This window comes from Urocampus carinirostris, chromosome 12 (genome assembly GCF_059441175.1).
Source record: "Urocampus carinirostris isolate Australia breed hairy pipefish chromosome 12, RoL_Ucar_1.0, whole genome shotgun sequence".
Taxonomy (NCBI): domain Eukaryota; kingdom Metazoa; phylum Chordata; class Actinopteri; order Syngnathiformes; family Syngnathidae; genus Urocampus; species Urocampus carinirostris.
The window spans coordinates 6,570,598-6,596,130 of NC_142360.1; the positions used below are offsets into that span (position 1 = coordinate 6,570,598).

General features: G+C 39.4%; 1 protein-coding gene and 1 non-coding gene across 9 annotated transcripts in view; both read right to left on the minus strand.

Moving 5' to 3' along the window:
- Positions 1-312: 312 nt before the first annotated feature.
- trnas-aga (transfer RNA serine (anticodon AGA)) lies at positions 313-394 on the minus strand. The gene has a single exon. It is a non-coding gene; the product is annotated as a tRNA-Ser (tRNA).
- A 2,781-nt stretch (positions 395-3,175) lies between these two features.
- The window catches only part of osbpl9 (oxysterol binding protein-like 9), a 55,017-nt gene continuing 32,659 nt past the window's right edge, over positions 3,176-25,533 (minus strand). For 4 of the 8 annotated variants that reach the window (XM_088349090.1, XM_088349098.1, XM_088349095.1 and 1 more), the window contains 17 exons: positions 21,922-21,969; positions 21,805-21,834; positions 21,671-21,721; positions 20,467-20,505; positions 18,290-18,383; positions 15,637-15,735; positions 14,404-14,563; positions 14,216-14,337; positions 14,034-14,152; positions 13,825-13,910; positions 11,829-12,178; positions 11,553-11,663; positions 7,155-7,359; positions 6,995-7,073; positions 6,127-6,218; positions 4,944-5,079; positions 3,176-4,233 (listed from right to left, as the gene is read on the minus strand). In XM_088349090.1, coding sequence (XP_088205216.1) covers positions 4,159-4,233; positions 4,944-5,079; positions 6,127-6,218; positions 6,995-7,073; positions 7,155-7,359; positions 11,553-11,663; positions 11,829-12,178; positions 13,825-13,910; positions 14,034-14,152; positions 14,216-14,337; positions 14,404-14,563; positions 15,637-15,735; positions 18,290-18,383; positions 20,467-20,505; positions 21,671-21,721; positions 21,805-21,834; positions 21,922-21,969 — 1,896 coding nt within the window. In that variant the 3' untranslated portion in view covers positions 3,176-4,158. The remainder of the gene's footprint in view (positions 4,234-4,943; positions 5,080-6,126; positions 6,219-6,994; positions 7,074-7,154; positions 7,360-11,552; positions 11,664-11,828; positions 12,179-13,824; positions 13,911-14,033; positions 14,153-14,215; positions 14,338-14,403; positions 14,564-15,636; positions 15,736-18,289; positions 18,384-20,466; positions 20,506-21,670; positions 21,722-21,804; positions 21,835-21,921; positions 21,970-25,533) is intronic. The other 4 variants (XM_088349091.1, XM_088349094.1, XM_088349093.1 and 1 more) reach the window with 4 other exon arrangements.

Below are 25,533 nucleotides of genomic sequence, written 5' to 3' on the forward strand. Positions count from 1 at the left end.
TGTGCAGCCATTTGAGACTCTTTGTGATTAAGGGCTATACAAATAAACATGACTTGACTTAAAAAAAAAAGACTTGTACTGATTAAAATAATATCAAGGAGTGCAGCATGTATGTGTATTTTCGTCATTTGACATTTTAAAGGAACATATCTTGTTGGGGCTCCTGAGCTTTCGTAGTGAAAAACGAGACGTATACACTCTTATTGACATTTAATAATTCAAACCGTTAATTTTATGTAAAATGTAAAGAAAACGATGAACTGTTAAATATATGTTTGCTATTATCTTGAGACTTGACTCACCAAAAGGTATCGTTGTCGGCAGGATTCGAACCTGCGCGGGGAGACCCCAATGGATTTCTAGTCCATCGCCTTAACCACTCGGCCACGACAACCACATGTTAACCGCCATGAAAGCTAGGAAAAGACCCCAATTCAGGATGCATCAAATGAGCAAGTGCTGATATCGATAATGGAAACCTAGCACTTAAACTTAATCATCTTAAAATTCGAGAGGCACCTGGTTCCAGGCTGCACTGTCCCGGACCAAGCAGTAAACCGTAATTTTTATTAACAATACATGTAAATGCATCGGTTGATACGTTCTGCATCAATATAGCGTTACTAAACTCGTATAGAAGTCATAATTGATCCAAATGACCGAATGATGCAGTCAATTTGTGTATCTTTAGAACACAATAAGGATAAAGCTTATTTAGGTAAAGTTAACGTTCACGATGGTGGTTTGTAAGAATACCTTGCATTTCAGAGGAGGATTCACTGAATATTCTGTTGGTTGGTGCACTAGTTCTCTATATGTCGAAACTTCAAAATTTGAGTAAAGAGGAGGAACTTAAAAATGTCTTTAAGAAATACAATTCCTTAAGAAAATTATAATATTTGCGACTAGAATGGACTTAAGCAGAATTGAAGTGCACCTTGGTTGCAGGCTATGGCTCTGGAGTATAACTGCCTTAAATAATGAGTAAAGCTCCACTTAAAAAACATTCTGGAAGGGGGATTACCCCATGTGCAGTCCCTTCTCAAGGTAGGCTACGTCTACTTGACCAACTATGGAATAAGAGCTTGCTCTGTCCACTCCACGCATCGGCCCGGTATTGCAGTACCTCCGGGAACGGTGCATTTGCAATGATCGCAGCAAGGCTTTAGGGCTAGGACCTTAGCTTGGCCTTTTGGCTGAGAGTAAGTGTCCCGGCTCCTAGGCTTTGTAGCGTATTATGAACTGACCGATAACGGATAATGGATAATGAATAACGAAGATAGAACAATAACCCTTAAAAATCCCCCCCCCCCCCTTCTTCATGCTAAAGTTTTTGAGCTTCTCTCTTTAGCATCACTGCAAGGCTTGGGACACATGGTGAATGCAGTACAAAAACTCCAGTATGCATCGCCGACATGCAATCTTTACGAAGCACACAAGATTCTGAACTTCAAGGAGAGAAAAGCATTGTGGGAGGCAGTTCAGTCAATAACATATTGACATTTACATGATGATGTGATGCAAAAAAAAAAAGAAGACCAGCATCTCAGATGACGTCAACCAGTAGTATACAGGCATCTTGAGACGAAATTCGTTACACGCAAATACACCACACATTCCTAATTTTATACGCTTTTGACATGCAATGCCATTTTTCGTGCATGTCATATTGTAGGGAATATGCTGTAAAGAGGAGGCAAAAAAAAAACATTTTATTCCACAGTCAATTGAAAACATCTTAAAGCGGTGTCACCATCTACCACGGTATGCTGTATTGTTGAAATCTCAACTCATTAAAGACACAAACCTCATGTAATGTTGTATTGTGGGTAAATGCCTTAAATAGGGGCAGGAAAATATCTTACTCCTCACTGTGAAGGGAAAAGGTCTTAAGCGGGGTTGCCATATCCCAGGGGTGTACTGTATTATAAAAAATTCACATTGGTAAAGACACAATACTCAGATAATGGTGTAGTCTACATCCTATTATGGGTAAAGTACTGTAAGGAGGGGCCAGAAAATATCTTATTCTCCTCTTGAAGTGAAAACATCTTAAAGCGGGGTTGCCATATCCCAGGGGTGTACTCTATTATAAAAAATCACATTGGTAAAGACACAAATCTCGGATAATGGTGTAGTCTGTCGTATTGTAGGTAAAATACTCAAATGGGTGGGAGAAAAAACATCTCACAGTGTTAAGTGAAATCGTCTTAAAGCGGGGTGGCCGTAGTCGACAGTAGTGTTATAAACTTTCACATTGGTAAAGACGCAAACCTTGGATAATGGAGTCGTATATGTAGTATTGTGTGTAAAATACTCAAATGGGTTGGTGAAAAAACATCTTAGTGTTAAGTGAAATCGTCTTAAAGCGGGGTCTACGTATCCCAGGATCTCCTGTAGTATTATAAAAAATTAATGTTGGTGAAGACACAAACCTTGGATAATGGTGTCGCATAGTGGGTAAAATACTCAAATGTGTTGGTGAAAAAACATCTTAGAGTTAAGTGAAAACGTCTTAAAGCGGGGTTGCCGTATCCCGGGGTCTACTATACAGGGATCAGAATGGAGATTTTCATTTTCAGCTGAAATAGCCAGCGTCCAGGAATAAACCAGGGCGGAAAAAAACCTGGGTTTTAGGCAATTTACTTGTCCAAAACCATGCTTATATTTATCGTTTAAGTAACATTTTTAGAAGATTAAAATAATTTGCCCACATAACTGATTTTTTTGTAAATACTGCAAGATAAGTTCAAATGCAGTTCAGTCCCTGCAGCTTGTGCGACAATGCGGCCAATTTTTATAACGGCCGCCAGGGTGCGCCAGAGCAATAAAGGAAAGAGTGAGACAGTCGGATTTTGAATTTGTTTGCTACGCAAGAGAAAAAGTGAAAAAGTCGGAATGCCTTTGGGGTTCAAAAACAGCGGAAATCCGCGGATCCGCGGAAAATTCTGATCCCTGACTATAGTATTATAAAAATGTCACATTGGGAAAGACGCAAACCTTGGATAATGGTGTAGTATATGTCAAACTGTGGATAAAATCCTCAAATGGGTTGGTGAAAAAACATCTTAGTGTTAAGGGAAAACGTCTTAAAGCGGGGTTGACGTATCCCGGGGTCTCCTGTAGTATTATGAAACCTTGACATTAGTCTAGACACAAACCTCAGACGCTCACATGAGATGTTCTGCAGTTTTGGGTGGAATTTTTTTATTGTCGCTTCTCATCCATCGCATCCATTGCCACTTTGATGAAAGGAAAGTAAATACTGAGTTTTAAAGTTTTAAGTTGACAAATTGGGATTGAAATAATAAGACAAACCAATCATAGCAGCAAAATATTACCACTAGAAAAAAGGAAATAAACACAAGTATTTTTCACATAATCGCCCGGCAATGCAGTCAGAACAGATAGCCATTGTGTGTAGAAATCCAGAAAAACAAAAAAAAAAACTTTCATAATAAATGCTTTCATAGAAACAAACTTTGTACGCTTGTCCTCTATTCTTTCCACCGGGACAAGCATTTTTTCTTTACCTTGCATAAATGGATCGTTATCCGTGTCCTTGAGTTCTATGGCTTCCGTTAGTCCCAACCGTCCTAAAATGAATTTGAATAGCAGAACATCAAAGGTGATCACTGGATGCTTTCTTAAAAGTTTCATAATGCTCAGATAGTTTACACTATTGCCAGAAAGGAAATAAAAAAACAGACTATATGCATCATATGTAGATCTATATAGTATATATAGTATATATATAAACAGTTATGACTCATTGCAGGCAAGCAGAGAGTACGTCCTCTCCGCCAAGTTAAGGTTCGTCCGTTCCACCATCGTCGTCATAATAAGGCTGCCAGACTCTTGAAGGGGAGCTTTTCTTTCCTAGGTGGCCAGATTCCCTGAGATGTCGGGCTCCGCTCGCTGAAAAGTGATGATTTGTTGTGGCCCAGCTGAGAAACTGCTCTTCGTTTCGCCGATTTTCCTTCCTTTTCTATCGCTTCACGACGGGCCACTGGCGCTCGCCCGGTCGTTCGCTGCAAGGCTCGGACGAGTGTTTTAATTTTCTTCAACTAAAGAGTTCTTATGAAGACTCTGCAGTGTGCGTTCCATCTTAATGCATGTAGTGTGTGTTTGGGGGGAGGGGAGGACTTTCAAGGGGTCTCAGGGTCGAGAGGAGGCCAGTCTCTTTAGAAGCGGCTCGTCGTACACCCAGCACTCCCCGTCTTCGTGGAACAGCTGCGGGGACATGGAGAACCACAATGAGCATTTTTTTAAAAGCTTAAAAAAAATGCAATCTATTACTCAAGAAAAACAAAACAGTTATCAAGTCAGACTACTAGGAAACATGGCAACAATTTCAAACATTTACAACAGGGTCCCTACAGCTTAAGGCAAGTTAAATTCAAGACTTTGCATTTTGAAATCCAATTTAAGACCAAATCAACAAAACCAAACAAAGAATTGAAACTAAGCAAAAAACATCTCTGTCCGAAGTGGCTATGTGTATTGTGGGCCGACCCAAGACATGCACTTGCTCTTAAAGGTCCGACTGAAACCACATCACCGTTTTGATAGCTCTGTTATCTTGGTGACATAATGTTGCCACGAAAGTAAATAGGTAAATTATTAAAAGCAAAATTAAAAACAAAAATTCATTATTTTTAGTTCAAACAAAAAATTTAAATCCTATTATAGGGTTCATATTTTTAAGACTTCTGAAAATAGATTGAAACCATTTTATTGCCAATTAATGCCTTGTTTTTAGAATAATAAATTAAATGCCTTTTAAGACTTTAGGAATCTGCGGAAACCCTGCACAAGCCCTTTTCAAACCTTGAAAACACAACATTAACATTTCAAGCACACGTACGAACCCTGAAAAATAGTGACCTCTATAGCCCCCTGAGGTCTGTAGTCGTCAATGGTCGTGAATGAGTAAAACTCACCCTGGTCTCCCACTGCTGCTCATTCTCCTTCCTCTCCCTTGCTTCCAGTCTCTGCTTCTCCTCCAGACGGTGTTTGGCTTCCGTGGCGGCATCAATGTCCTTCAGCTTCAGGTTGAGGGTCACGTCTCTCCAAAGTCTTTCGAGGGCGAAGGGAGGAAGCGTATTTTTTCTTGCATCGACAGTCAAAAGCAGGGATCTTCAACCTTTTCTGAGCTAAGAACTACTTTTTGCTACTTATTAGCACAAATTGGGCCCAATTCTAAAATAACTTATCCTGTACTACTTACTATGTTATTACTGGGTAAATTATTTGAAGTAGAAAGAAGAAAAAGGGAAAATAGTCAGAAAGAAAGGAGAAAAAAGGAAAGGGAAAGCAAAATAAAAATAAAAAAAGATTAAAGGAGTAAGAAAGAAAAAGCAAAATAAAGAAAGAGAAAGAAATGGAAATAAAGACAAGGAAAGAAGATGAAGAAAGAAAAACAGAAAGAAAACGAGAAAGTAAGAAAAAATAAATAAAGAAAGAGGGAGGATGAGAACAAAAAAAGAGCAAGAAATAAAACAGGGGAAAATAGAAAGAAAAAGAGAAAGGAAGAATGAGAAGGATTGAAGAGAAAGTAGAAAAAGAACAAGAAAATAAGAAAAAAAGAAATAAAGAAATTGAAAATGAGAATAGAAAGAGAAAGAAAAAGAGAAAGGAAGAAAGAAAGAAAAAGAAAGAAATAGAAGGAAAGAAGATGAAGAAAGAGAAACAGAAAAAGAAAGTAAGAAAAGGGCAAGAAAAAGAAAGGGAGAATGAAAAAGAAAGAAAGAAAATATAAAGAGAAATAGAGAAGAAAGAAAAATAGGTAGAAAAAAAGAGCGAAAGATAAGAATAAAGAAAGAGATACACTAAAAGTTAAAGAGAAAGAGAAAGAGAAAGAGAGAGATAAAGAGAAAATGAGAACGAGAGAAAGGGAGAAGGAAAGAGAATGAGAGAGAATGAGAACCAAAGAGAGGGGAAAAAAGGGGAAGAAGAGAGATAAGTAGGGTTAATTTAACTTAGCCCCCAAAAAATCATTTTACTAGAAAATCACTATGACCCAGCCCTGGTGGGTATTTTCAGAACAGGTCCGCGGGCACCTCAGCTGCCCTCGGGGGCACCTGGTTGGAGACCCCTGGTCAAAAGCAATGGAAGATATCTCACCTTCGAGACTCGTACGTTATCTGGTCTTCCAGTTTCCTTACTTTTTTCTTAATGATGCCCATCCTTTTAGTGTCGATGAAGGAAGTGTTCTCCTTGAAAAACAATAAAGAACACTGCTATTTTTCAGGGTGTCATGATCTCAAGTTGTCTTTAATGTCAATTAAATAAAGAGAAAATGTATGTTCTTTTTATGCAATTCTGTCAATATATCCAATATTGGGACGTTTAAGTCGTTCATTTTGGTTGGTCGGATCCTTTAAAGCCCTAGAGTGTAATCATAGCGACCCCTAGTGGTGTAAAATACTTCATTCATTTAAATGAAACACTGTTGTTTAAATTACCAAGCCAACACACACGTGGTATCTCAAGGACATGATTTAATGTTTGGAAATTTTAAATTATGCCACAACTTGACACACCCCTTAAAATAAGCTGACATGTTTGGCGGCCAACTTAATATAATGGAAACCCAAATGATCATTTTTGCAACTTTAATTTGCCCCGGTGGCGCTTTAACCCCTTAACACTATACACAGCTGAGTCCCATGATTAAGGCATCTTCCAACTGTTTCCTTCTCTAGCCACACATGTCAGGCTCTAGGCGCTACTGTTGTATGTTAATTTTAGATACTATTTGAAGTGTTTTTAATACAATAAAATCTATTTTAAATGTATTTACTATTTTGGGGGGGAATAAATGGAATTTCTACAATGCAAAAAGTAATGGATATATTTAAACGAAAAAAGGGGGTGACAAAAAAGATGTGACAGTGCAAATTTCCTCCTGCATTGCTTTGGTTTAGTATTTGCATGGCCTCAAGCACACTTTGAATAATTTACAAACATAAGTGTGACATTTTTGACTCACTCCCGTGGCCCACTTCGCAAACATCACCCCGTTCCATTCCCCTTCAATGGAGCAGAAAGACTTTTTATCATTTGGTGCGCTGCAAAAGAATAAACAACAGACACAATCTCATCAAAATGTCTTGTAGGTCCTAAAAGAGAGTTTGGATGTTTCTCCTTACAAAATCTCAGCAGTGATCCTGTGCTTTTTGCCACCGTAGAAAGGTTTAGTGTGGAAGACGATGTTGGCACTGTAGCCCGTTTTAGAGCAAGAGATGTTGCACTCCCCGCCCAGCTCTACCCAAGGCACAGTCAAAATGGACCTGCCGTAGCCGTTGGGGAAGTTGAGGATGTAATGTTCGTCATGTTCCAGGCAGGACACGCAGCCTGCAAGGACAAAAGGGTGACAACACAGACATCAGCGTTGGATTCCGTGTTGGAATCGATTTAGTGCATACTGGACTGTCTCAGAAAATTAGAATATTGTGATAAAGTTCTTTATTTTCTGTAATGCAATTAAAAAAACAAAAATGTCATACATTCTGGATTCATTACACATCAACTGAACTATTTCAAGCCTTTTATTATTTTAATATTGCTGAATTTGGCTTACAGCTTAAGAAAACTCAAAAATCCTATCTCAAAATATTAGAATATCATGAAAAAGTATACAAGTAGGCTATTCAACTAATCACCTGAATCATCTAATTAACTCGAAACACCTTGCGAGGGTTTCCTGAGCCTTAAAAACACTCAGCTTGGTTCAGTAAACTAAATCACAATCTGATCTGACTGCTGTCCAGAGGACCATCATTGATACCCTCCATGAGGAGGGTAAGACACCAAAAGAAATTTCTCAAAGAGCAGGCTGTTCACAGAGTGCAGTTTCAAAGCATATCCACAAAAAGTCTGTTGGAAGGGAAAAATGTGGCCGGAAACGCTGCACAACCAAGAGAGATGACCGCAGCCTTAACAAAATTGTGAATAATGGCGGCGCCCTCTGTTGGCTGCGGCTGCATCGACTCGCTACAACGGGTCAGGTGTATCGACATTTCGTTCTGTGTACATTGTTACAAAGAATGACAATACAAAGGAAATTATTATTATTATTATTATTAAGAAGAGCCGCTTCCAGAATTTGAGGGAGCTTCAAAGACAGTGGGCTGAAGCTGGAGTCCAGGTATCAAAAGCCACAGTTCACAGACGTGTCCGGGAAATGGGCTACAATAGCCGTATTCCCATGGTCAGGCCACTTCTGAACTCAAGACAACGGAAGAAGCGTCTGACTTGGGCTATGGAGAAGAAGCACTGGACAGTTGCAGAGTGGTCCAAAGTCCTCTTTTCAGACGAAAGCAAGTTTTGCATTTCATTTGGAAGTCAAGGCGCCAGAGTCTGGAGAAAGGCTGGAGAAGAGCAAAATCCAAGTTGCTTGAAATCCAGTGTGAAGTTCCCACAGTCAGCAATGGTTTGGGGAGCCATGTCAGCTGCTGGTGTTGGTCCACTGTGTTTCATCAAGTCCAGAGTAAATGCAACTGTGTACCAAGAGATTTTAGAGCACTACATGCTTCCATCTGCTGAAAAGCTCTATGGAGATGAGGATTTCATTTTCCAGCATGATCTGGCACCTGCCCACAGTGCCAAAACCACCAGTAACTGGTGCACTGACCATGGCATCACTGTCCTTGATTGGCCTGCTAATTCCCCTGACCTGAACCCCATCGAGAATTTGTGGGGTATAGTTAAGAAGAAGATGAAAGACACCAGACCTACAAATGCAAATGAGCTGAAGGCCGCTATCGAAGCATCCTGGGCATCAATAACACCTCAGCAATGCCACAGGCTGATTGCCTCCATGCCACGCCGGATTGATGCAGTAATCCGTGCAAAAGGATTCCCAACCAAGTACTGAGTGCATCAATGGACATTTTCAAATGTTTGATTTAGTTTTGCTGTTATAAAATTATTTTTTTACTTGCTCTGAGGAAGTATTCTAATATTTTGAGATAGGATTTTTGAGTTTTTTTCAGCTGTAAGCCAAAATCAGCAATATTCAAATAATAAAAGGCTTGAAATAGTTCAGTTGATGTGTAATGAATCCAGAATGTATGACATTTTTGTTTTTTTAATTGCATTACAGAAAATAAAGAACTTTATCACAATATTCTAATTTTCTGAGACAGTCCAGTATTTTCGCTAACGTTGCCGCAAGCTACGATAGCGAATAACATCGCTTTGGTGGTTAGCTCTGCTTTAGCTGCTACCGTTACTTCGGCAGGTTATGCTAAAGAATTTAGCAGCTAGGTCCAGTTTCACAGAGCTGCACTACAAATGCTACAATCGTAGCTATTGTCTTTGCAATAGTGCGAAATGTTTCTGATTTTAAACTTTGAGGAAAAAAATGCAATACACAATTAAAACCCTATAGAGTGTAAAGTAAAGACATTTCCTGAAATGGTGAGGAGCTACGATTTAGCTGCTAGCACCATTTTGGCAATTAAAAGTGGGGTGCGTCGTTTGATGTGACTTTAAAAAGTTTAAAATTAAATAGAATCTCTCTTAAGTATGTGTTAACAATGACCAACTGAGTTCAAAGAGCCTAATGTCTTTACATTAATACTTAATGTTAAACCATGCAAAGTTTGATAAATAAATTCACGTACCGTAAAATTCGAACTATAAGCTGCCACTTTTTTCCCAAGCTTTCAACTCTGGCCTATGTAATGATGCGGCTAATCTATGCAATTTTTTCCAACGGCCGCCAGGGGGCGCACAAGCAGTAAAGGTAAGAGTAAGGCACGTGGAATGTGTGTGTAGAGAAAGACGCAAGTTTAATGTAACTTTGCACTTTGTGCATGAAAAAAACTAGTATGAACCAAACCTTATCATGGGAAATGGGAGGGCTAATTACCTTATTGGGAATAATTTTACGATTCTGTTTATTTGGAAACAGAAGGTGGTGAAATGAACGGATTACAAGGAGCAACATCTGACGAAACAGAAATGTTTAAGGCAGATTCCTATTGATCGGCATATTGGTGTGTTATGGAATAAATATTTTACACGTTGGATTCTATGGATTGTCCTTAATGGAACAAAATCATAGTCGCAGACATTCAAAGAGATGAGGACGGCTAGGGGACGTAATGGTGAGTTAGGTTGGCTTTATAGTTTTTGGGTATCTTTTTTCAGACTGATCCTGATGTTTTCATCGGATGAGTATATTTTTAAATCATACCTTGAATCCTAAGAGTTTAAGCTTTCCAAATATATGTGGCATGACATATTATACATTAAGGGGTTAAGATCTATCTATCTACCTTGGTCATATCTCTCTCGAGAGGTGACCGTCAGCAAGACAAACACATACACAAAAACAAAGAAAAGAAAAAAAAGGAAAAAGTAGCAAAAAACACAAAAAAATGTCCATGGCCAACCCAAATACGCAAACAAGTTAGGCACCTTGGCATCCAAGTTGGTCATGCTTTCGTCCCTCCAGATGAAACGGGACACAAGAAAGCGGCTATGTCACTCGAGTCAGGGTGACACAACACACTCTTTTGTTCAACAGCAGGGCCCAACAGCTTTCGCTGGTTTACCCCTGCCGAATCATACAGGTGCCCTACCCATCGCTTAGAGCGCGTACAAACATACCACTATCCTTTTACAACACCTCTCCACTTATTTCTATCACAAACAAGAGCTCTAGCTTCCACTACATTTAGACCTATTTTCCTCCAGTGCACTCATAAGACCATCCATTCACATCAATCGCGGCCTTCCTCTTGGTCTCCTTCCATTTACTTCTACTTAACCCCTTATAGGGTTAAGATAACGTATATTATAAAAACTCTTTCTGAGTACCGTCTTTCTTTGTAAATATCTCATGTTTCAAAGTAGGCACAAGAGGCTTGTAGTCAGGTGCGGCTTATGTATGTACAAAATGGCTTTAAAAAGTACTGGGTGCAGTTCATAATCAGGTGCATTTTATAGTCCAAATTTTAGGGTATGTAAATACAAACCTGTCTTAAAAGTAAAGACGTTACCTAAAGTCATGGCTAGCTTTACATTAGCCACTAGCATCAATTTAACAGTAAATGCTAAATAATTTAGCAGCTAATGCCTGTTAAACAGATATTAACTTCTAATGCTAATGCTAGAAAAGTAGCTAATGTCTTTTGCATCAATGTTAAATGTTCAACCATGTAGAGTTTGGATAGATAGTACTTGAATTTAAACCCTGTCCAGAAAATAAAGACATTTCCTAAAATTGTGGCAAGCTTTATTTATGTAGCATCACTTTAGCAGTTTATGCTAATGCCAATTTCAATGATCTTGACTACTAATACTCATGATAGCAATGTAACTTATGTTTTTGCATTAATTCCTAATGTTACACCACGCACAAAAATTCTGGTATTTACTGTAAATTAAAACCAGTCTAGAAAAACATTTATAAAAAAAAAAGATCAAAGTATGCTATTCATAAGCAAAAAAGGTTCTCAAAGATTTAAAATTCATGATTTTGTTTCAAAATCTTTTTTTGCCATACCACAAACACCTAATCAAAAATGGTTGCTTACCTTGCCCAATATTATAAACACCTATTGACATTCCAAGGAACTTGGACTTGGTCCAGATGTGAGCATTGAATTGGATCTTTTTGTTTAGACATTCCGCGTAGAATGCAGAAACTGCAGAAGAGGAGACACAGATGGTGAATTACTTGCCAACAAGACATCCCTCATAAAGCTTTAAAATAGTAATAAAATTCAACTTATTTAGAAAATTAATGACACTATTCCACTAATTTTCCCAAAGTCTTAAATCGAGATATTTTACTCGAGACGATGACTCACTAGGCGGGTGATGAGAAACCTGCTCCGCCACAAAAGACACACTGTTGGCTGAAGACCAGGGAACCGGACCGTCCGATAACGTGTCCTGGGCGGGTACAGAGGACTGAAAAAACAGAATATCGTACATGATATCGGACGGAGACTGGACTCGATGTGGAGGGAGGACTGAGCTCACCACTGAGGGCTCCTCGGCCTTACTGGGCAGATCCCAGTGACAGAGAAAGACCTCCCCCAGGATAGGGTTGTAAGGCTTCTTGGCCACGGAGCCTTTTCTGCCCGCGTGGAAGGCGGAGAGGTACCATTTGACCACCTGGACCATGCGTTCCCGTGGGTCAGACTGCTCTGCGATACTGGAAAGAAACCATTCATTGTTCCTTAGGAAGGTTGTTTTTGCTGATATAGTGGATACCTGGGATATTGAAAGCCCACCTTCACTTAGGTGCCCCCTCTATAGTGCATTTTCGCCACTACACGACATAGACAAATTATTTTGCATTGCCCAAAAACATATATACGATTCAAACTTTGTGGATGTATATTTACATCTCTAAGATGCCTATCAGTTATTGGTCGACGTCATACGAGATGCTGGTCTGCAATTGGTTTGTATCATTGCATCATGAAAACGCCGATATACTATTGGCTTAAGTCCTTTCTGTTATGCTCCTTTCTTTCTCTTAGTCCTATTCAGAATCGAGTGTTACAAACTTTAACTTGTTTAGCTACGGTTCCATAGACTTGCAGTTATGCTAAAGGGAGAAGCAAGAAGATGATAACTATGGAAACAAAGGTTGAGATTATCAATAAATATAAAGAAGGCATAGTTACCTTCACGAATGAAGTCATATTTCTTTGTAATGCACTAGGGAATATGGCCATAACCAATTGACAATCCGGAGAGTATTTATAATTAGGGAGGTCATAAAAGAAACAGTCTTCTAAAGGCAGGAGAATCCTCGGAAAGTAAATAAAACTTCCGCTTAAATGTATCATCGATTGTGTTATGAAATCATATGCACATATATTACGCATAAATAGTACCTATTATATACTGTTTTTATAATTTAAACCATCTAATATGGGGTACCGGGGGTTCTGAGCTAATTGCCTTTAGGGCTGCAACTAACAATTATTTTAATAATTGATGAATCGGCCGAGTATTTTTTTTAAATAATCAATAAATCATATTATTTAAAACACATTTTAAATTTCTCTTAAACTCTTTATTCAAATATTGAAGTTTTGGACGGATTGTAAAATAGCACATAAAAACAACAGAATATTATATAATATAAAACAGTGAACAATCCTATTGTTGTCAAATAGCTTAAATATACACAAAAAAAACATACAAATGTATGGTATACACACCTGCAAATATGTAAGATAATTTAGTTTTGAAGTGCAATAAAAAAGGGCAAGTACACCGGGAGAATGGACGTACTTTGTCGAATGTCATCTTATTGTACTTTGAACGTTTATATACAGCACTTCGAGTTTCCTTTCAATATCTGAAAAGTGCAATATAAATTTGGATTTGGCTCAAAATGACCTCGTGCATTGAATATGGTCTCAAGGCGCCTTCTGTAGGACCAATAGGGTACTACAAGCTTGCAATCTTATTTGCATTGAATTTATGTGCCGCAAGCCGCATAGATCATGTGACGCAGCAAATTGCTGATGCAATTTGTTGCAAACGCTTTTAATGATCAATTTTATTGATTCGTTGTTGCAGCCTCAATTGCCATAGGTGTCTATCCCCTGCCATATAGCAATTTAACTTTACGCCCCCCTTTTCAAGACGGATTAATGTTGGGGGTCAGCTGTACCCCTTTAAACTGTTACAATTATGAAAAAATAGTTTATTTCCAAAATTGGGTTTAATGGCTTCGGACACACCACACGATGGACACTGATTCCAAACAGTGCACAGAACTCAACTTGACTGCATTGCAATGTTTAGAAGAATCAGTACTTGTTAATACAAGGTAGTTACCTTACAAATAAGTCTGGATGTGCAAAGAAGTCAGCATACATTTCTAACAAAGATCTCCTTTCTAGGATGAAGGTAGGCAGCACCACCTGAGGATTAGGATGAAAACAAACAGTGACTCACAGGCAAACCTGGACGGCCCACTCATGTTAGTGACGAGTTAAATGAAGCTCAGGGCAACGGGTAGCACTGAAAGAACCTGGCGCTGTTACCTTGGTGAGATCCATTCCCAGGCGGACCTGCGAGAGCAGGTGCATGATGACGCTTTTGTGCTCCTCCACCGATTCGCCCTCACCGTCGTCGTCCCGGTCGTCGTGGCTGTCGAAGGGATCTGCCCGGGGGGAATTGATGTAAATGGAACTGTTGAATAGCAAAATGGAATGTTTGTTTTTACCCGGTTCCGTGGTTCCGTTTGACATGGTGGAGTTGATCGATTCTGTCGTGTCTGGTCTCTTCAACGCCGTTTCTTCATTATTGATAGGTGAGGAGGGTTGCGGTCCTGATGGACTGAGAGCGCTGGGACGGTAACATAGGATGAGTTCACCATTCGCTCGAGTACCTGGGTTGGGATCGGCCACCTACTTCAAGCAATGTTTGGGGGAGGTGGTGCTCTGGTAGAACTCGTCGGCGTCAAAGAACTCGTCCTCGCTGGAGGAATAGGAAAAGTCCGGCACTGCGTGTAAAGGGAGGGGAATGAGTGATGGGGAGGTGACGCCACTGTTGGGGCCTGACAGGCCGCTCCCTGTCACAATGGGGAGCTAAGTGTTAGCATTCAGGTTGCAAAGATTAATTTAATTCACAGGGTTTCATGGCCAAATTCAAGCACTTCTTATGGACTTTTCCAAATTTTTCACCACCATTAAAAGAAAAGATCTGGTGTGAATCATGTAATATGCAGAGCCACAAATATATCTGTGATTTACAGATGCAAATTTTAATCCTGCATGTGCGATCATCAAGACAAGTGATTCAAATCTTGAGTAAATCACAAATATATTTGTTTTGGGACAAATCTCTTCCCATTTAGGTGTTAAATTACCACAATTGATGGGTTATCCTTGCAATAATACAAATTTCATAGTGCCCTGTTTAGGTGCAACATTAATCTGTTCTCTTGGGCATGTTGAATGTAAATGGTCTGCATTTATATAGTGCTTTTCAAGTCAATGAAGACCTCCCAAAGCGCTTTACAATGTGCTTCACACATTCCTTTTACACACACTAACCAACCAACAACTTGCTTATCGGGGCATTAGGGATTCAGTGTCTTGCCCGAAGGGGCCGGGAATCGAATCTGCAACCTCTTGATCCCAAGGCGAGCGCTTTCCCTCCTGAGCTACATGGCAACAATTTCAAGCATTTACAAGCATTTCACCCAAAATTCAATAACTTTTAAATCCTTGAAAACACAACACTAAATTCAAGTATTTTCAACAATTTCAAGAATCCGTACATACTCTGAATACAATAATGACACGGGTGAGATTTACTGCAGAGAACTTTGACAACTGCTCCGTGCAGTACTAGTGTTGTACAGTCGACCTCGGGATACGGTGTTTTCACTCTACGATGTGTATTAAGATTTGTTCGCCACCTCTTTACAGCCTTTTTCTCAACAAAAAATAATTTTGTGTCCTTAAAAGCAATGAGGAGTTCATGCTTGTGACTGCGCAAGTTACTTCTCTAAGATGCCCGTCTGCTGTTGGTTGACGTCGTATAAAATGCTGGTCTGCGTCACAGCATCATGAAAATGATATGCAATTGGCTGAACTAACTCCCACAATGCCCTTTTTTGCAAGGTAATCGTTGTTTCACCTGTGCTATTGGGAGTCGGCGTCTGCAGACTGCCCATCACGACAGGACCGACAGGTAAGGTCGAAGGTCTGTGGTCTGATTTACACACCTGAGAAGTATCTTTAGAACAAAAAGTAGAAGTCAAGTCAGATTTATTTGTATGGCGTTAAAGAAACAAAAACATTTGATGACACTTTATATACGACAAAGGCATGGCAGTTCATTATGAAAATTAAATAAAAACAGAATCACAACATTTTAACAGCTAGCAATTAAAATGTATATTTAGCTGCAGGTTATGCAAGCTGATCACTAGAGGGCGTTTGTGTCACATCTGAAAAATGTTACTACAGTGGAACCTCTGTTTTCGGACGCCTCTTAGTTCGAACAAATCGGAGTCCGACCCAAAATTTTGAGAAATTCCTGCTTTGCTGTTCGGTCAAAAAATCGGAGTTCGAACGCCGGTAATGCGTGAGTGCATACGCTAGGGTGCGATGCTGAGGGGCGTACAGGTGTAGATCGCTCTTTTTGTGACCAACTGTTATCGCGTGCGGACGTGCTTCCTTTTGCTTTCGCTTTTAATATATGCCTCCGAAGAAAGTCAGCACAAGCAGCAAAGTTGCTACAGGTGAAAAAGAAAAAGTAGTGTGTACAACTATTGCATTTTAGAAAGAAATAATAGCAAAATATGAAGGAGGTGTGCGAGTGTCGGATCTTGCTAGAGAATACAGCATGGCTATATCTACGATCAGTATGACACTAAAGAATAAGGAGGCTGTGAAATCTAGTGATGTGGCTAAGGGAGTGAGTGCTATAAGCAAGCAACGGCCGCAAGTTTCAGTAGATCGGTATTTTAAGAAAAAAAGAACATCCTTCCAAACAATAATTTTCCTTCCTCCTCCATTCCTCTCCCCACCGTCCACCTGCGCCTTCTGCTGACCACCACAAAGGTAAGAAATCCTATTCATAATTATTTTCTTTATCCTTTTTTTTATTTTTACACGTTCATGTTAGCGTAATCTTTCGTACGGAAGATTACGATAACGCGAACGTACGATTAGCCTGGGTTAGTTTTATGTTTACGCTAAACATTCAAGGTAAACATTCGTGTGTTGGAACGGAGCCCAACATTCAGGGTGTTGGAACGAAGCCCCCTTTCCAATGAACCGCTCACCACTTGTTGTGGAAACCCGGGTGCTAAATGACTTGTAAACGACCTGATTTTTTTATTTTTACACGTTCATGTTAGCGTAATCTTTCGTACGGAAGATTACGATAACGCAAACGTACAATTAGCCTGGGTTAAGCTTTATGTTTACGTTAAACATTCAAGGTAAAAATTCAGGGTGTTGGAACGGATTAAAACGATTTACATTATTTTCAATGGGAAAAATGATTTTGGTGATCGAACAAATCGGTTTTCGAACATGGTTCTGGAACGGATTATGGTCGAGAACCGAGGTTCCACTGCACACTGAATTCAGAACTACTGTATAAAAAAATCTTTATGTGTTATTATATTTCTCTTGAAGGGTGTTACACTAGCCAATTGATGCTAGTATCACAAAAGAAATCTCAACAAAAATGACACAGCAATTGACGATAGGCAACAAAAAAGCCAACACGAAAACACAAAAAGCAGAAATGTATACTGGCCTATTACAGTCCCAAATGATTTTATACACATTCATTTTGTTTTTTATACTAAAGCATACCCTTGGATTTTTGTGGTTAATCCGGTCAATTACGTCCTGTATAAAGTTAGTTTCTCCAAGTAGAAACAATGTATTATACAAATATTACGGCTTAACAATTCCTCATTCAGGATATTTTGATGTTGCCAAGTACCATGGGACTTGTAGTAAAGAAACAAATGATCCATGCAAACTACAGAAATGAGTGATTTCCTTTGGACATTTCCATTATATTTTGCGCCCCCATGGTGAAATGCTTTTGTAACCATCCATATACAGTGGATGCCACTGTTGTATCCATCTACATGTAGTATAACTTCATGTTTTTGGCTAGCCACGTATAAGCACACATTGTTAATTGACTCGCTTAAAAATCCATATGTGTTTTGGTTGCTTTCTCCAGGTTATTTGTTTTTAACGGTCACGGCAAAAATGTTGTATCCATCCATATATAGTGTAAGGCTATGTTACTGGCAAGCCAGGTACGAGCATGTAAACAGATGAGATGCAACCATAGAGCCCACTTTTGAAGCGAGCATAAGTAGGCATGCTACTTAGTTGATTTTGATGAGTGAAATGAATTAATCCTTTATTTATGTCAAAAGTTAAATGCGAAAAAAATAAATAGTTTCAAAATGTTGTTTGTGCTTGACCCTTTCATCAGCTTGCTTGAAAATGTGTTGTCGGTGTATCACTAGTCATGTAAACAACTAATTTGTATTGCTCCAATCAGTGTCCAGAAAACAGTAAGCAGTTCTCTGATTGGTTTAATAGTACCGGTGCACTTAAAGTGCAGCCGGGATTCTGCGATGTACGCAAAGATCCGCAGAACTAGAAAAACAGATGTGCGATGCACAGAGGATGTGAAGGTCAAACCATGACCTGGCGAGGAAAAACAGTATCATATTTAAACATCTACTTTTATTGGCATGTTTGTTTTTTGCGTCATCTTTAAAAAATGAGGTCAGCATTTGAGATACCTGTGGGGAGAGTGGTCTGTGTTGGCATCGTGGTGTTGGTTACAGGAGTATCCAGAGGTGGCTGGTAGATCCCATCCACAGGGTTGATGGTGCTCTAAGGGAGACAACAGACATACCATCAATATCGTCAAGTATGGACATGTGCCTGAGCTCAACATTCACTAATGCTTCCCCTGTAACTCAAATGTTATTGAACACGGAGATACACATACAGGGTCGATACAACACATCTTTGTGTGCTCGTGACTGGTCAACAATATCTATAAGCAAATGTGCTCAGTGAAATGCTTACATTACCGACATCTGTTTCATTGCTAAACCAGAGTAGAGACAAAAAGCATGAAATTAAGGACTACTCAATTCCCAAGGTTGTAACTGTGACCATGTCAGACAGATAAAGGTAAATGCAACTGTACTCTTCTGGTTTGCAGTATTAAGTGACATTTTTACAAAAGGACTCTCCTCGCACCTTGTTTTGTAACCAATATTCACACGCATGAATTTAATTGCCTGTGTATTTTCTGTACAGCGCTTCAGGACTTCTAGTGATTGAGGGCTATACGAATAAACATGACTGGACTGAAACAATATAATACCCCTCGCCCCGCAGGGCGGATCGATTTCCTTTCGCTCCACTTCCCTAAATGATGAACATGAACAGATTTCATGAATGGGATCAATATGTTAAGAGCAGCCCAGACAAAAATTGATGGGACCTTTTGAACTCTGGACAACCTCCCTAACAAATACATTGAGTTGACTATTGAAAAAAAATAAAAAATAAAAAGTGCAGGACAAAAACATGGATCCAAGTGGAGGTGGGCAATATTACAATATTAGATCATGAATGACTTAAACGATGCTCTTAACTTAAAAAGATCATTTATATATAAAAAAAAAAAAAAAAAAAAGAGCCCGGCCCGAAACCTAAACTAATGATGGACATTACAGGCCTGACCTGACATTTGGGTTGGGATTCAGAGTTAAGATCTTACCTCTAATTTACAATAACCCCCACTGTAAAAGCATACAAATTTAGATCAGAAAATTGCTCTATTCAAATTCAATCCAGGCTAGAAAGTTGTTACAGCTACTAGCTTTGCTCTAGCCGTTCGCACCACCTTAGAAAGTAATGCTTTTGCTCATTTTTTTTAGAAATCATCTATAATGCTAACACTAGCATTATGGACAAAGCCGCTAGACGCTAATGCTAGTCCATCTGCATTAATGTTAAACCATGCAAATTTGTATAAAAATGTTCCATTTAAATTAAAGCCAGACCAGACAGTAGATATATTTTAAAGATCATGAATTTTTATTTTAAAAATAAAATCACAATATAGTTTTTACCGTATTGCCCACCACTAAAATAAATATAGCCATGTCAGAGGTATTTTTTACAGGTTTTGCTGGAAGTGAGGAATTTAAACAAACGACCCATTGTCCAACAATTTTTTTTTTATATTATTTAAAAAAAATAAAGCTTCATGCGGGCAGGTTAAAAATGGTAAATATATACTGTGTATATTTTATAACACCTTTCAGTAACACCCCACCATTTCTTTTGCACCATAGTCTGGTATAACATAAATCCCACCGACTTGAATGCAGGAGAGGAGGCCGTGTTCCAGGAATATCGCACACCAATAAAATATTTTTGACAGGGATAAAGGGAGTATTTTAAATCACACACATATCAGTTTTACTTCTCTCATAGAAAATTATAATTACATAATTCACCAAGTGTGGATGACACTAAGTGCACGAAGGACAGCCGCCTAGCTATTAACGCCAGTAGGGTGCATAAGCAGGCAGCGTGTGCCAGATAAATCGATAGTACATTTGTTTACTCTGTTGCAGGGCAGCATTTTCATCCTGGCTTGCCCAGACAACACATTATATGAACACAATGCACAGATTCAACACAAAATAGAGAATAGTTCCTGACCAGCAGATTAAATCTGAGTTGAAATGAGGAAACTACGTTCAAAAGACCATAAGACCAAAAGCAAATAGTGGCAGATGTGAAGTAGAAACAAATCTCCATAATTACTGCATGCACTTAAAGATTCCATTGCATCCCCTTTTCTACACCAGAGTGTTTGAAGTGGAAACAGGACAGTTAGCAGTTGATTTGCTTTTAACCCTTGCCGTGGACAGAAAACGTCAAAACTTACTATAAGTCCGTTTGCGTGTTGCTGTTCGTTACTTTGGTCCTTAAAATTTTAAGAAGACAATGTTAGACTATTGATGTAGTTGTCATGTCATTTACATATAGAAATACTTTCATCACATCGCATAACAATGAAAAGATAGAATAACTTAAAGTGACAGTGTGTAATAATTCACCACTGGAGGTAGTTTAGAATGGATCTGAAGCACGTCTTTTGGAAGAAAACGCACAATGAAATCAAAGGTTCCCACTTCGCAAAAACCAGAAGAGTACTTACATTTTTTTCTTGTGTAAGCAAAGATGAATTTCAGCCAATTACAGGATAAACAAATCAAAATACTTAGCGGGCTGGAAAAACCCAGAACGTCTGAAAAAATCCAATTGCTGGAGTTGGTCAGAGCTGATGTAAAATACTAACCTTAGCGGCTAGTGGGAGAAGCAACTAAAAAGCATGGCCGTCTGTGGAAAACGACCGACAACAAAGCTTTATTTACACCGAGCAGCTATCAATAGTGGCGAACCATAGCCTGCAATCCAGTAGCTGGAGAAGTGGTGCTCAAGAAGAAGGAGCAACTCAGTGACTTACGCTAGCATGACCAGCTGTGAAAGTCAAGTGACACTGAGTGACAAAGTAGAAGCAGCTAAAAATAAAAATCTAGCGTCAAACCATAGCCAGGTGTTTAATTTGAGCGGCTCGAGACGGAAACAATAGGAAATTGTCGAGGATGCCTGAATCACGAAACTCTGCGACCATCACATGTAGGGCTCTGCTCTGGAAGACATGTGGCCATTAAGTGCTATAGATGAAACAAGCTAAAATCACAAAATCGTCATTTGGGCTTCCGTAGTTGTGAGATGGTGGCCAAACATGTCAGCTTCTTTAAGTGGTGTAATCCCATTAGACATTTTTAAACCTTGCAGTCTTTGTGTATTTTATTTAGATCAATATTATTTTTTTACTTAAATGAATGAACCTTTTTTACACAACTAGCAGTCGATAGATAATACACACTGTGGCTTTAAGTTAGTTTGTCTTTTAGTATAAACAAGCAGATGTGATGAAATGATTCCTGGGTTACATCCTTACTGACTGTTGACTCGAGTAGCACCTTAAAAGGTGAGAACTACCCCAGAAACACACATAGACCGGGTCACATGATGATGACAAACCCTACACAAAACTCGACAAGAAGCAATCGCACACTTACCTTGGCAATTTGCAGCAGAACAATACAGTGCTTGATGGATTCTACCATACTCTGAAAGGCAGTAGGGCAGGGCGACGAAATGAGCGAGCAGGAAGTGAAACGCAGGAAGGAAAGTGTGTTAAATTCAAACTTACACAAGTAGTCTCCTTCAAATGTTCGATCTTCTGAAAGACAACAAGTGGAATGGTTGAAAAGGGAGGACTGCTTTCATTGATCTCCAGCAAAGCTTTGATCGTGCTGCTGGTACTCACCCTGCGAGATTCATCCTCTTTGCAGTCCTTGATCTTCTCATCAAAGAGCTGTCCCGATGATGGTAATCAGAATGAGATAAGGAAAAATAGTAACTGGTCTTATAGATTGTGTTAAAACTGCCTATTTATTAGAAAAACTAATGTGAAAAATAACGGCACTAAGAATGAGTAATGTCCCAAGGCATGTGTAAAATTTTGTATTGCATAATGTTTAGAAGTAACATATGTTCACATTATGAACACACCAGAACCCGGTTCTGACCCAAACCACTTCAATAATTTCCGTCCGATCTCAGATATACTGTTCATATCCAAAATCCTCGAAAAAGTAGTCTCCTCCTAACTTCATTCACATCTTACTACCAACAGTTTATTTGAACCCTTTCAGTCCAGTTTCCGTCCGCGTCACATCACAGAAACTGCATTTATCAAAATCACAAATGCCCGTGCTTGCGTGGGTTTCCTCCGGGCACTCCGGTTTCCTCCCACGTTCCAAAAACATGCATTTCAGGTGAATTGGCCGGTCCAAATTGTCCCTAGGTGTGAATGAGAGAATGAGTGGTCTGTCCCTGTGTGCCCTGCGATTGGCTGGCAACCAGTTCAGGGTGTCCCCTGCCCACTGCCCGGAGATGGCTGGGATTTTCTCTCCAAAGCTTCGCGAATGACACCCAACTCTACCTTTTCTGCAAACCAAACTCCACACTCCCACCACTCTACCTCTCCTCCTGCTTATCTGAAATAAAATGGTTCACTGTCAACTTTTTAAAACTAAACAGCAATAAAACTGAATTACTTCTTATTGGCACTAAATCCACCCTCTCAAAAGTTGACACCTTCTCTCTTTCCATTGAAAATTCCTCAGTTTTTACTTGCCTTCAAGTGTCATCCTCGACAGTACGCTCCTTCAACTCTCATATAAATAAAATCTCACCCGGTCTGCCTACTTTCACCTGCGCTCCATCAACTGGCTTCCCCCTCAATCACTCCAGACACCACCGCCATACTTGTCCATAGGCTTGTCACCTCACGCCTTGACCTCTGCAATTCTCTCCTCTATGGTCCACCTCAAAAGTCCCTCCATAAACTTCAACTGGTCCATTACTCTACAGCCTTTATTATCACTAAAACCCTCCGCCATAATATCACCCCTGTCCTTCAGCAACTCCACTGGCTCCCAATCAACCAAAGAATCATCTACAAAACCCTTCTGTACAGGCCATCCATAACCTTGCCCTTCCCTACCTCAAGTGAAAGGCCAATAGAAAACCCGATAACTAGTCACTTGACGTTACGTTATAATACTCAATCATATGGCATGACTTACATAAGGATTCTAAGCATTTATGTTTCCCGTGAGAATATATTTAGATTTTTTTTATAGAGGTAGAGTAGCAGCACTACTTGGTTGTGTATCCTCCTTACCTAACCATAATGCACGCGAGAAACCGGGGGGCTCGGCCATTATATCTATTTTTGACAAAGGGTTGGCCAATCGAGAAAGTCTAACTTTAGTCGCTCTAAGTCAAGTCAAGTCATTTTTATTTGTATAGCCCTTAATCACAAAGAGTCTCAAAGGGCTTCACAGGTTATTACACAGACTATTTTTTTCAGACTATTATTACACCATCCCCTGATCTGGAACCAACATGAGGGCAAGGAAAAACTTAAAAACCTCAACATGAGGAAAATGAAGAAACCTTGAGAAGGGACCGCACATGTGGCATCCCCCTTTCAGGATTACCAGACAGCAAAGGATGTTGCAATCACAAATAATACAGAGATATTGTCCACGAAAAGTATAGGTTATTCATATGCTATAGAGTAGAAGTGTGTTTTAAGCTTAGATTTAAACATTTCCACTGAGGTTGCAGATCGGATCTCAGGGGGAAGAGCATTCCACAGCACTAAGGCTCCTTTTTGGAGAACATTTTTTTAGAATAAAACAAATTGGATTTCAAGTGAGTTTTTATGTTATCTTCCAAATATAGCATGCAGTAAATAAGAAAAAAGTTTCCAGGAGCAGGATTTTATCGGCATCGGTAGGACAAACCAGTTACAGTGCATCCCTACTTATCATTTTAGACTTTGAAACCTGTAAAACATAAACAACCTTATCTCAATCAAGATTGTCTTGCAAAACCATGTCATCTACAACAGCAAGTGAGAACAAAATCATTACACCGTGTGAAACGGTGGACCTCAACAATCGGGAGTTTGACTGTATCATTTAAATTGGTGTTCAAACCAGACCATTTCTGGCTTGCTGCAGGAACTTGCCAATTTTTCTCATATTAGACGACAAATTAACATTTAACATCCGTAAAAAGCTCTTTGTTCACATTTCTCTATTTCAAAGACCTTTGCCTTTAACAGACATCACTACTTGCCCAAAAGACCCTATTGTTGAGCTCCATTATGCTAAATTAGCAACACGAGAGAGATGGCATCACTCAGACTCTTCGTATGACCTTTTTTCCTGTGCCTAATTGAATCTTTTTATTTTTTTTGTGTGACATATTTTTGTTGAGGGTAACCCTATGCGAAGACTCAATTTATGACTCTTACTGCTCAATTTAGTGATGTCATTGTATTGAAAGTGATGGTTTGTTTTGAGCTTCCTGGTGTACATTTAATTCAAAACATTATATATATATACAGGGAGTGCAGAATTATTAGGTAAGTTGTATTTTTGAGGATTAATTTTATTATTGAACAACAACCATGTTCTTAATGAACCCAAAAGTCTCATTAATATCAAAGCTGAATATTTTGGAAGTTGGAGTGGGGCTTTTTTAGTTTTAGCTATTTTAGGAGGATATCTGTGTGTGCAGGTGACTATTACTGTGCATAATTATTAGGCAACTTAACAAAAAACAAATGTATACCCATTTCAATTATTTATTTTCATCAGGGAAACCAATATAACAGCTCAACATTCACAAATATACATTTCTGACATTCAAAAACAAAACAAAAACAAATCAGTGACCAATATAGCCACCTTTCTTTGCAAGGACACTCAAAAGCCTGCCATCCATGGATTCTGTCAGTGCTTTGATCTGTTCACGATCAACATTGCGTGCAGCAGCAACCACAGCCTCCCAGACACTGTTCAGAGAGGTGTACTGTTTTCCCTCCTTGTAAATCTCACATTTGATGAGGGACCACAGGTTCTCTATCGGGTTCAGATCAGGTGAACAAGGAGGCCATGTCATTAGTTTTTCTTCTTTTAGACCCTTTCTTGCCAGCCACGCTGTGGAGTACTTGGATGCGTGTGATGGAGCGTTGTCCTGCATGAAAATCATGTTTTTCTTGAAGGATGCGGACTTCTTCCTGTACCACTGCTTGAAGAAGGTGTCTTCCAGAAACTGGCAGTAGGACTGGGAGTTGAGCTTGAGTCATCCTCAACCCGAAAAGGCCCCACAAGCCTTCTTTGATGATACCAGCCCATACCAGTACCCCACCTCCACCTTGCTGGCGTCTGAGGCGGACTGGAGCTCTCTGCCCTTTACCGATCCAGCCACGGGCCCATCCATCTGGCCCATCAAGACTCACTCTCATTTCATCAGTCCATAAAACCTTAGAAAAATCCGTCTTGAGATTTTTCTTGGC